The sequence below is a fragment of the Kogia breviceps genome, chromosome 1 (genome assembly GCF_026419965.1).
Source record: "Kogia breviceps isolate mKogBre1 chromosome 1, mKogBre1 haplotype 1, whole genome shotgun sequence".
Lineage (NCBI taxonomy): Eukaryota > Metazoa > Chordata > Mammalia > Artiodactyla > Physeteridae > Kogia > Kogia breviceps.
This window is the reverse complement of record NC_081310.1, coordinates 136740809-136753726: the sequence shown is the minus strand read 5'-3', so window position 1 is coordinate 136753726 and position 12918 is coordinate 136740809. Positions and strand designations below refer to the sequence as shown.

Below are 12918 nucleotides of genomic sequence, written 5' to 3'. Positions count from 1 at the left end.
TACCCCTTTATTCTGATTCATTTAACAGCGAATCTACTGAGCACCTACTATAATGAAGTGCTGAGGATACAACAGCAAAAGAGAGAACGTCCCTGATCTCAAAGAACTTTGACTCTAGTAGAGGAAAATAACCAAGTGAAATTAATAATCAGGATAAATTCAAGTAGTGATAAGTACCCAAGACAATAAATCAGGGTCTTGTGCCAGAAAGTAACTAGAGAAAGTGGGGGTGAGTGTAATGTTTCAGATGGTATTGTTAAGCATTATTCTTTAGACAGCACACTCTGCAAAACACACTAGATTGAAAACCATAGATTTCTTTTTCTTTTTTTTTTGTCCAGTCCTAGTTTAATTTTTTCCAGTTTTATTGAGAATATACTTGACATGTAACATTGTATTAGTTTAAGGTATACAGCATAATGATTTGATATATGCATATATTGAGAAATAATTATCACAATAAATTTAGTTAACATCTATCACTTCATATAGCTACAAATTTTTTTCTTGTGATGGGAACTTTTAAGATCTATTCTCTCAGCAACTTTCAAGTATACAATATAGTATTGTTAATTATAGTCACCATGCTGTACCTTCCATCCCTAGAAACTTATAACTGGAAGTTTGTACGTTTTGACCACCTAAACCCCTTTCCCACACCCCACACCTCCCACTTCTGGCAACAGCCAATCTGTTCTGTTTCTATGAGTTCATTTTTTTTTAGATATCACATCGCATAATAGCCTCAGGGTCCATCCATATTGTCACAAATGGCAGGATTTCCTTCCTTTTTACTGCTGAATTTTAAAATTTATGTATTGGAATAAAATCACATTTGCTTTACCCATACACCAATACAGTGAGACTTAGGTTGTTTCCAGGACTTGGCTATCATAAGCAATGCTGCAATGAACATGGCGGTACAGATATCTATTCAAGATCATGATTTAATTTCTTTTGGATATATACCCAGAAGTGGAATTACTGGATCATGTGGTAATTCTTTTAAAAATTTTTTTAGGATCTCCATACTGTTTTCTATAGTGGCTGCACCAATTTACATTCCCACCAATACTGCACAATAATTTCACCAAAACCTTACCAACACTTGTTTTCTCTTGTCTTTTTTGATGATAGCCATTTAAATCAGGTGATAACTCATATGGTTTTGATTTGCATTTTCCTGATGATTAGTGATGTTGAACACCTTTTAATATATCTGTTGGCCATCTGTATGTCTTCTTTGGAAAAATGTCTATTCTGATCCCCTGCCAATTTTTAATCATTTGTTTCATTGTTTGGTTTTTTACTATTGAGTTACATGGGTTCTTTATAAATTGGGGGTATTAATCCCTTATCAGATGTATGATTCACAAATATTTTCTTCCATTCCATAGGCTTCCTTTTCATTTTGTTGACAGTTTCCTTTGCTGTGCAGAAGCTTTTTAGTTTGATGTAGTCCCACTTGTTTATTTTGCCTTTGCCTACCTTTGCTTTTGGAGTCAGATCCAAAAGATTACTGCCAAGATTGATGTCAAGGAACTTACTAGTAGTGTTACAGTTTCAGGTCCTAATTCAAGTCTTTAATCCATCTTGAGTTGATTTTTGTTTATGGTGTAAGATGGAAGTGGTCCATTTTCGTGGCTTTGCATGTGGCATTCCAGTTTTCCCAACACCATTTATTGAAGAGAATATCCTTATTTGTATATTCTTGGCTTCTTTGTCATAAAGTAATTGACCATAATATTTATGTGGCTTTATTTTGGGGCTCTCTAATCTGTTACATTGAACAATGTGTCATAATTCTCTCTCCTCTTCTATTTTTTGAAAGAGTTTGAGAAGGACTGTTGTTAATTCTTCTTTAAATGTTTGGTAGAGTTTATCAGTGAAGTCATTTGGTCCTGGACTTTTCTTTGTTGGGAGGTTTCTGGTTACTGATTCAATCTTCTTACTAGTAATTGGATTGTTCAGATTTTGTTTCTTCATGATTCAGTCTTGGCACATTGTATGTTTCTAGGATTTATCCATTTCTTCTAGGCTGTCCAATTTCTTGGTATATAATGGTTCATAGTAGTCTCTTATGATCCTTTGTGTTTTGCGGTATCAGATGTTTCCTGTTTCATTTCTGAATTTATTTAAGTAGTCTCACCTTTTTTCTCCATGAGTCTAGCAAAAGGTTTGTCAATTTTATATCTTTAAAAAAACAGTTGATAGTTTCACTTATCTTCCCTATTGCTTTTTTAAAACATCTTTATTGGAGTATAATTGTTTTACAATGTTGTGTTAGTTTCTGCTATATAACAAAGTGAATCAGCTATATGTATATATATATATCCCCTCCCTCTTGCGCCTCCCTCCCACCCTCCATATCCCACCCCTCTAGGTGGTCACAAAGCACCAAGCTGATCTCCCTGTGCTGTGCAGCTGCTTCCCACTAGCTATCTCTTTTACAGTTGGTAGTGTATATATGTCAATGTCACTCTCTCACTTCGTCCCAGTTTACCCTTGCCCCTCCCCATGTTCTCAAGTGTCCATTCTCTACATCTGCATCTTTATTCCTGTCCTGCCCCTAGGTTTGTCAGAACCTTTTTTTTTTTAAGATTCCATATATATGTGTTAGGATACGGTATTTGTTTTTCTTTTTCTGACTTACTTCACTCTGTATGACAGACTCTAGGTCCATCCATCCACCTCACTAAAAATAACTCAATTTCATTTCCTTTTATGGCTGAGTAATATTCCATTGCATATATGTGTCACATCTTCTTTATCCATTCATCTGTCGATGGACACTTAGGTTGCTTCCATGTCCTGGCTATTGTAAATAGTGCTGCACTGAACACTGGGGTACATGTCTTATTTTTGTGTGTGTGTGTGTGCATTACGCAGGCCTCTCACTGCTGTGGCCTCTCCCATTGTGGAGCACAGGCTCCAGATGTGCAGGCTCAGCGGCCATGGCTCACGGGCCCAGCCGCTCCATGGCATGTGGGACCCTCCCAGACCGGGGCACGAACCCGTGTCCCCTGCATCGTCAGGAGGACTCTCAACCACTGTGCCACCAGGGAAGCCCCATGTCTCTTTTTGAATTATGGTTTTCTCAGGGTATATGCCCAGTAGTGGGATTGTTGGGTCATATGGTAGTTCTATTTTTAGTTTTTTAAGGAACCTCCATACTGTTCTCCGTAGTGGCTGTATCAATTTACATTCCCATCAACAGTGCAAGAGGGTTCCCTTTTCTCCACATCCTCTTCAGCATTTATTGTCTGTAGATTTTTTGGTGATGGCCACTCTGACCAGTGTGAGGTGATGCCTCATTGTAGTTTTGATTTGCATTTCTCTAATGATTAATCTCTATTTCATTTATTTCCACTCTGATCTTTGTCATTTCCTTCCTTCTACTAACTTTGGACTTATTTTGTTCTTCTTTTTCTAGTTCCTTTAGGTGCAAAATTAGGTTGTTTACTTGAGATCTCTCTTGCTTCTTAATGTAGTTGTTTATCTCGATGAATTTCCCTCTTAGAACTGCTTTGCTGTGCTCCATATGCTTCATATGTTATATTTCCAGTTTCATTTGTCTCAAGATACTCTCTAATTTCCCTTTTGATTTTTTCTTTGACCCATTTGCTTAGTGGCAAGTTGTTTAATCTCTACATATCTGTTAATTTTCCAGTTTTCTGAATTAATTTCTAGTTTTATACCATTTTGGCAGGAAAAGATGCTTGATATGATTCCAGAGTTTTTACATTTATTAAAACCTATTTTGTGGCTCAACACATGATTTATCCTGAAGAATATTCCATGTATTTGAGAAGAATGTGTATTCTGTTGCTTTTAGATGGAATGGTCTGTAAATGTCTGTTAAGTCCATCTAGTCTAACATGTAATTTAGTCCAATTCTTCCTTATTAATTTTCTGTCTGGATGATCTAACCATTGATGAAAGTTGAGTATGGAAGTCCCCTACTATTATTATATTGCTGCCTAATTTTTCCCTTCAGATCTGTTAATATTTGCTTTATACATTTCAGTGCTTTTAAGTTGCATACATATTTATAAATGTAATATCCTCTTGTTGGCTTGACCCCTTTATTATTATATAATAACCTTCTTTGTCACTTATTAGAGTCTTTGTCTTAAAGTTTATTTTGTCTGATATAAATATAACTACCTCTGCTTTCTTTTGGTTTCCATTTGCATGGAATATGTTTTTCCATCCCTTTGCTTTTATTCTGTGTCTGCGCATAAAGCTTAAGTAAATCTCTGGTAGGCAGTATATAGTTGAGTCTTGGTTTACTATTCATTCAGCCACTCTGTATCTTCAGATTGCATCATTTTATCCATTTACATTTAAAGTAATAATTGATAGGTGGGACTTACTATTGCCATTTTATTCATTGCTATCTGGCTGTTTGGCAGTTCTTTTGTTCTTTTCTTCCCTTGCTCTCTTCCTTTGTGATCTGATGATCTTCTGTAGTAGTATGCTTAGATTCCTTTTTTTTTTTTTTTTTTTTTTTTTTTTTTTTTTTACCTTTTGTGTATCTACTATAGGTTTTTGCTTCGTGGTTACCACAAGGCTTACATAAAACATATCACAGCAATCTATTTTAAACCAATAACTTAATGCAGATGCATACTAAAGTTCTACATTTTTATTCTCCCCCCAACATTTCATGTTTTTGATGTCACAATTTGCATCTTTTCACCTTGTGTATCCATTAATAAGTTACTGTAGTTATAGTTATTTTTACTACTTTTGTCTTATAACCTTCATACTAGATTTATAAATGATTTACCCACCACCATTATAATTTTAGACTATTCTAAAATAGAGCTTAATTATGTATTTTCTTTTACCAGTGATATTTTTACTTTCATATGTTTTTCCTGTTACTAATTAGCATCCTTTCATTATGGCTTGAGGAAGTCCCTTTAACATTTCTTATAAGGCCAGTATGAACTCTATCAGCTTTTTCTTGTCTGGGAAACTCTTTACTCTTTATCTCTCCTTCAATTCTGAAAGATAATTTTGCTGGATAGAGTATTTTTGGTTGGCAGTTTTTATTCTTTCAATATATATATCACTGAATATATCATTCTATTGCCATCCGGCTTGCAAAGTCTCACTGAAAAATCTGCCTGTAGTCTTACAGAGGTTTCCCTTATATGTAACGAGTTGTTTTTCTCTTGCTGCTTTTAAGATTCTGTCCTTGTATTTAACTTTTGACAGTTTAATTATAATATTTCTTGCTATGAGTTTCTTTGGGTTCATCTTATTTGGAACTTTCTGTGCTTCCTGGATTTGGATATCTGCTTGCTTCTCCAGGTTAGGGAAGTTTTAAACCATTATTTCTTTGAAGAAGCTTTCTGCCCCTTCTCTCTTTCTTCTCCTTCTGGGATCCATATAACGCAAATGTTGATCCACTTGATGGTGTCACATAAGTCCCTTAAGCTATCTACACTCTTTTTCAGTCTTTTTTCATTTTGCTCCTCTTATTGGATGAATTCTACTGCCCTATCTTTGAGTTTGCTCATTCTTTCTTTTGCTTATCTAGTCTGCTGTTGAACCCCTCTAATGAATTTTTCAGCTCAATTTTTATATTCTTCAGCTCTGTGATTTCTGTTGATACTTTACCTATATTTTCTATCTCTCTGTTGAAATTCTCATTATACTTATGCATTGTTCTCCTGACATTGGTGAGCATCTTACTGACCTTTATTTTGAATTATATCAGGTAAATCATGTATCTCCATTTCATTAAAATCTGTTTCTAGAGATTTATCTGTTCTTTTGTTTGGAACATAATCCTCTGTTTCTTCATTTTCCTTGATTCTATGTGTTGGTTTCTGTGCATTAGATAAAACAGCTGCCTCTCTCAGTCTGGTTTCTTGTAGGAGATAAACCTTAATGTTCACCCCAGCCCCAGCTCTTAACTATCTCTCAAACCTTTGTGCATGTCCCAGTTGCTTTCTTTGTTCTTAGTGGCTCTTAGTAGTTGAGTAGTGCCAAGACATTTCAGTGTCCAAACGGGGAGGATCTCAGTCAGTGATAGATGCAGGCTGATTGGAAGTCAGACCCTCAGACACCGACTTTTAAAGTACCTAAATATATCTCTTTCAGAGAAAGACTGGGAAATGAGCATTTCAGTCTGCTCACTCTGCACTGAGTGCTGAGCGGATAGCCAGTTAAGAAGTGTTTTTTTGTTTGCTATAGTTGTCCCATCTCATTGTGGGACCCATGAAATGCAAGCCCCATGGGCCACCAGAGCCAGATCAAGGGGTGTGTCACCTGGGTGGCAGTTGCAAAAGCTTGCACACTAGATGTGTGCACAAGTTCCTTCCAGGTAGTCAGTACAACCTGGAGCTGCCAGAGGGAGAACACAGAGACAGTGCCCACTGGCCTCCTCCAGGCTCTGGGGAGGACTGAAGTCATCCCCAGATGTGTGCATATTAGAAGTCTAACCCTCATGCAGCAGCTATTGAAGTATGCAAATAACCTTCTTTCAGGAAAAGCCTGGGAGATGGGTGTTTCTGTCTGTTCTCTCTGAGATGATTCTGGGGGAAATAACCACAGTGAGTTAAGAACTTCTTTGTTTACAATAGTCTTATGAGTCTCATGGATGCAAGCCCTGTTGGCTTTCAGAGCTAGGTGTTTTGAGGGCCTGTCCCTTGGGTCAGAGTCTTAAAAGTTGGGGCACTAGATGTGGGGTTCAAACTTTCATTCCTCAGGGACAGGCTGGGATTTGGGCATTTCCTCCCAATTGTATGGCACTGAACCAGGCGTGGGGTTTATGGTAAAACTGTCTCAGCCTTTCCTACTCATTTTGATGTGGGTATTTCCTTGTTCACCTGATACGTAGGAGTCACTCAGCTAGTTTCTGGATTTCTTTCATAGGGAACTGCTCTGTGTGTAGCTGTAGATCCATTGTGTCCATGGGAGGAGGTGAGTTAGAAGCTTCCTATGTTGCCGTCTTGGACTGGAACTCTGAAATCCATAGATTTCTTGGCTATATCCCTGAGTTCCTTGAGAAAACTCTGTCTTGTTTCCTCGAGTGATTCCAACCTTTTGCATAGTGACTGGCCCTTTGGAGACCTCACGAATGATGTATTATAATATTGAATATGAAAGTGCTTTGTTAAAAAAAGGACATGTAAGTTTCACCCTAATTACTGTCCTTTCATTTAATTTTTTGCATTATTATCAGAAAATTAAGGCCTGGTAGGTTGTGTCCAATGCCCAAAGGTCAACAATGGAAAGATGTAAAGTCAGGATTTGACTGTAGAGTATATTCTTTCAACAAAATGTCTTATCTCTTTTTCTTTCAAAGGGCTTTGATAAGTAAGGTAACTCATTGCCTCAGCTCATGTACTTTCAAGACTTATTTCTGGACAATTTGGAGGGAATATAAAAGTATTAGATTTTTTGGTAGAAACTTGTAATGCATATTAATATATAAATAAGCAAATAAAAATTACTCATAATTCTATTTTATAATACCTGTCATTAATTCTTTTCCAAAATAGAAAAAGTTTAATATTTTCCTGCCTACATGCTTACTGTGAACAATTGAAACAGTTCAAGAAGGTATAAATAGCAACAAGAATGGTCTTTTAAAATGTAAAGTAGATTGTATCACTCTCTTGACAAACACCCTTCCATGGCCTTCCTGCACTTATACATAAAATCCAAATACTTTTAAAGGGCACATAGAACCACAAAATCTGACTCCTATCTGGTTCTCAGACATCTGCTCATTCCACTCCCCTTTTTCTTTGCTACACTCCAGGCCCCTGGGCTTCTTTCTGTTCCTGGAGTATCATAAGCTCATTCCTGCCTCAGGACCTTTGCCCTTGTCTCTGGCTTTAAAGCTCTTACCAAGGCTTTTGAAAGGCTGCCTTCTTCCTAGCCTTCATATTTCAATTTAAAAGTCACCTTCTCATGAAAGTCCTAACCTGCCCCATGCAACCACGAGGCAGCTCATTATATACCAGTCATTCTCTATGGGGCCACCTGTTTTGTTTTTTCCTTTATAGCATTTATCATACAATTTGAAATTATCTTGATTGTTTACATCTTTATTGTAATTGCCCTCTAATTGAATGTAAGCTTCATGAGTGCAGGTAGTGTGTCTATTTGTTTGCACTATAACCTCAACCTTTAGAACACTATCAGAAACATAATAGTGACTCAGTAAACACATAAATAAAAATAAAAATATAATCCCACTACCCAGAAATAATGTAGGAATGTGTATATCCTTTCATATATAGGTGTTTTTTTATATGTGATATTCATATATATCACAAGGCAGAATTATACTATACATGGCATTTATTATACTAAATTATATAATTATACTAAATCGTGGCATAACCTGATTTCTTGAATTAACAAAATATCATGGGCGTATTTCCATGTCAATAAATATATCTCTGCTCAATCACTTTTAATGATTAAATAGTATTTTATCATATGACTGTACCGTAACTCATTTAATCAATCTACTATTGATAGACATTTTGGCTGTTTCCATTTTATTACTATTTCATAGTACCTATAATATTAGGAATGTTTATGCAAATTTCCATCAGATATGTTCTAGGAGAAAAACTGCTGAATCAAAATGAACATACAAATTTCATAAATACTTGATAAAATGTGATACATATTATCATATTTCACTACCACCAGTAGAAAATAAGATGCCTTTTTTTCCCCTCATTCTGGTCAACGCTGGAAATTTTAATCTTTTTAATTTATTTGACAGCTTAATAAGCTAAAGTAATATCTCTTTATTAATTTGCATTTCTTTTTAAACTGTGGTTGATCAGCACTTTCTGTTATTATCGGTCATTGTACCATGTTATTTCCTGTTTATTACTTTTGCCAAATTCTACACTGAATGATCACCATTTTCTATTTTGATTTTATAAAAGTAGTTCATATAATAAAGCTACTGACCCACTGCTGTCAGGTATACATGTTGAAAAAATTTCTTTTTCCTGAATTTCCACTTATCTTTTAACTTTGTTTTTTTTTGTTTTGTTTTTTGGTTTTTTTTTTTTTGTGATATGCGGGCCTCTCACTGCCGTGGCCTCTCCCGTTGCGGAGCACAGGCTCCGGATGCGCAGGCCCAGCGGCCATGGCTCACGGGCCCAGCCGCTCCGCGGCATGTGGGATCTTCCCAGACCGGGGCACGAACCCGTGTCCCCTGCATCGGCAGGCGGATTCTCAACCACTGCGCCTTATCTTTTAACTTTGTATACCACTTTGTGGGTTAAAGTGGGATTACTCTGTGTCATACTTTAAAATTTCTGTTACATTTTCTGGCTTTGGGGTCATGTTTAGAAAAAGCTTCTTTACCCCATTATTCTATTAACATGCTCCTGCATTTTCTTCTGTTACTTTTTGGTTGTATATTTTATATACAATATTTCCATGTTTCAGTATTCATTTTGGTATAATATATGAGATAAATATCCAATTTAATTTTATATTCAGGAATGTCATTTCAGTTTAATAATCTACTCTTTGGCTACTGACTTGGAATCCCATCTTTATCACATTCAAAATTGATATTTGTAATTGTATTTATTTCTTTCTGCTAGTTCTATGATAATTTCACACTGTTTTAAGCATTGAAATCTTATATTTTCATAAATATTTTCACTTACTATTAAAAACTCTCAGAATCATTTAAAGTAACTTTTTAACTTTTCAAATTAATACACATTTATATAAGAATTAAAACAATTGAGAGGCTTAAAATATATATATTTTGGAATACAATAGGTGGTTTGTAAACAAGTATATAAATTTACCAAATGATAACTGTGGTATCAGAAATCAGAGAGGAAAAAGAGCATAGTTTTCAACAAATTATTCTGAGATCAACTGCTGCTGCAATTGGAAAAAAAGAAAGTTTGATTCTTACTTCAATCCATACACAAAAATAAATCCCAAGTGCATTAGAAATTTATAACTTCTAATAAACCACAGACATACCAGAGAAATATAGCTAAATGTTATTTTCAGGAGAAGGAAGGCAATTATAATGACAGAAAATCCAGAAACTATAAAGAAAATTAACATAATCAATTCTTTAAAATATAAACATATATTTTTAATGGCTCAATTATATTTTATTAAATACATGGGCCATAATTTACTACCATCCACATATTGTTAGATATCTGTATAGTTTCCAATATACTGTTATTGTAAATAATACTTTAAAGAACATGTCTGTTACACTAGGATTGTCTTTGAATGATCTTTATATACTGAAATTTGTGGTATCCCATTTCTGTTGGAAATAAGTGGGTCATTGGCTTAGGGCTGGGAAACATTGTTACAGAGGCCCTTTTAAAAATAGCCTATTTTAAAGAACTAGAGACTTAGAGATTTGTGTGATCTTTTTACCACCTGCTGCTTTCTTTGTCCTTCATAGTGTGAAGGTTTTGTTGGCAATGTCTAGGAGCTTTTGAGTTACTGAGGTTAAGATAAGAATTACCATCCTAGATCAGAATATAGTCTAGTTGTCTCTAATAGGCAATGAAGACCTTTTGTAGATGTCAGTTTACCTGCCATAAACACAACCTGACATGTTAAGGATTTACCCCCCAACCTCGCCCAAATTTCTGGTTTCTCTTGATTGTCCATAATAATTCTACTCCGTGTGTGTTGTTAACCCTTTCCTAAACCTATTTTTTAAGTCTGTTTATCTCTTGGAATAATAAGCTCCAAGTTATGGGTGGGCAACATGGGGACACAATAGAAATATTCTGAGACTCCTTTTTGCTGTTTTTGGTAGTACAGTGCGCTGCTGCTGCCTTGGTTTCTTACTCTTTCAATACCAACTTTTATAGAAACTGAATTGGTTATGAAGAACCAGGGTACTGAAGTAAAAACTCAGGTATTAGCAGAAAAGAAATGGACCAGTGAGAAAGGAGAAAAAAAATTTCTAAAAATATGAAATCTTTGTTTCTGTTTTGTTTTTTCTTTATAATGAAGAAAGAAAACTTGTTTTCAGAAATGAAAACTTCTGTTGTAATTAACCACAGAAAGGAATTTAATGGAACATTTCCCCTTGTTTGTTTCAGCCACTCAGGGTCATCGTCAGCAGCAGGCTAGTTGTCTTGAAAAGCTGGCCTGCCACTCATTGAAGACTTTCTAGGTGTGCCCCTCACTTTGAAAGGTGGAGTGATTTATCAGTAGACACTGTGGCAAAAACAATTCTAACAACTGCACTGTCTAGCTTTTTAGCAGCTCCTCAGAACTCAGCTTTCCAAAAGCCCATTTCATAAGGCATTTAAAAATATGGCTTCTGATAAAATCACTGGTCCAATTCACCCAGTACAATTATATTTTTACTAAGCAGAGTCTTCATGTGTTCTAATAAAATGCTGCAGAACAATGACATCTTGTTTTAAGTCATATAGTATGAAACATCCCACCTGCTTATAATCTGTCTCTGGGGAAAAGGGGAGGGAAGTCCTTTTTTATGAACTTCAATCCTCTTATGAGTAGGATTAATGCGAAAGTGATTTCTAGGTTCCAGCTTAGACAGTAAAATCAGACAAAGTGGCCATACTCACTCATTGGGGGTGCCCTTTTGGCCACAAAAGTAGCCCTGGCTGTCTGTAGGATAGGCCACTCTTCTGGGGTCGCCATTGACCCAGGCTGCAGGAACAAGAAAAGACAAAAACAATCAGCAACAGCTGGCTGAAGGCAGTCTGATTTTAGAAATTAGAATGCACCATTGCAACACACTAACCTCTCCCCTCAATCACAAAAGATTACTGATTTTCTTAAAAGAGTAATTCCTTAATGAAAAGTAAAATAAAATATGGATGAATCAGTCAGAAAGCACATTTCTTATTCTCTCAGGATTCATCTGGGTTGTAGCCAAAACATGAGGTAATGCACTTAGAAAATGACATTTATTAAAATGTGAATTAGAGGGCACACTACAAATGCTTGGTTGGCAAGAAGTCACTTTTGCTAGGGCTCAAAACTAAATGACTTCATAGCAGAGCTAATAAATTTGCAGTACATACTATGATGTAATTCTTTTGGGTTATACATAAGTGAAGACCATTACAAAAAATTTAAAGGAGTGAAACTATAATACCCAATTCAAATTGGCTAGTTCTTTATGATTTCTTATGACACCGTAAAGGTGAACAGTAGCAACTTCAGAAGTAACACGTAATAAAAATTCACTGTACACTTTGTCTGATAATCTCAAGGCTGCCTATAAATAGCAAGTGTTTTCAAACTTCATGAAATTAAAGATTTGGCTCTGTTTTCTCTGAAGATGCTAGGTGGGCTCTACCTCATACAAACTCATTGCCCTTATATACTTATCAGCTACACTAGAGAACCACACAAAGCAACATACATTAGCTAAATTGGGCAATACTCCCTAATTCTAACTAAATGTTTCTAATTTCTCTAATTTGATTAATACGTTTCCTAAAAATCTGGGAAATTTATTGGTCACCTAATGCTTGTCTCTGCATATGGAAAACATATCTCTTTGTCCTTTGCTTCTTTTAACATTTCCAGCTATCTCCTTACCCACATTTAATGGATTTGACAGTTCATGTTACAATTCAATCACTCTTATGTACATGGCCTGTGTGACTTGGGAAGATAAAAATAAATCAATTCTGAATGAGAATTTTAATATGGAAAAGACACTTTTCTCAATAATTTTTCTCATCCATCCAAGCCTTTCCTTTTAGTATCCGAGTACCCAGAAAAGTCTCCTTTGTCTAATTCTTTCTCCAATGTCACAGAGGCATTGACAGTTTCATCTTCTAATACCTTCTTATAAAATCTGACTCATTTGGACAGTTCTCTGCTGCCATATGCTCCCATCTTTATTTCCCAGGATAAAGAAAGTGGACTATAAAT

At 35.6% G+C, this 12918-nt stretch overlaps 1 protein-coding gene across 5 annotated transcripts in view; it reads right to left on the bottom strand.

The window, feature by feature from the left end:
- SLC44A5 (solute carrier family 44 member 5) overlaps nucleotides 1-12918 on the bottom strand; it is a 384424-nt gene that overhangs the window by 64595 nt on the left and 306911 nt on the right. For all 5 annotated transcript variants that reach the window (XM_067005692.1, XM_067005685.1, XM_067005711.1 and 2 more), the window contains exon 4: nucleotides 11595-11679. In XM_067005692.1, coding sequence (XP_066861793.1) covers nucleotides 11595-11679 — 85 coding nt within the window. The remainder of the gene's footprint in view (nucleotides 1-11594; nucleotides 11680-12918) is intronic.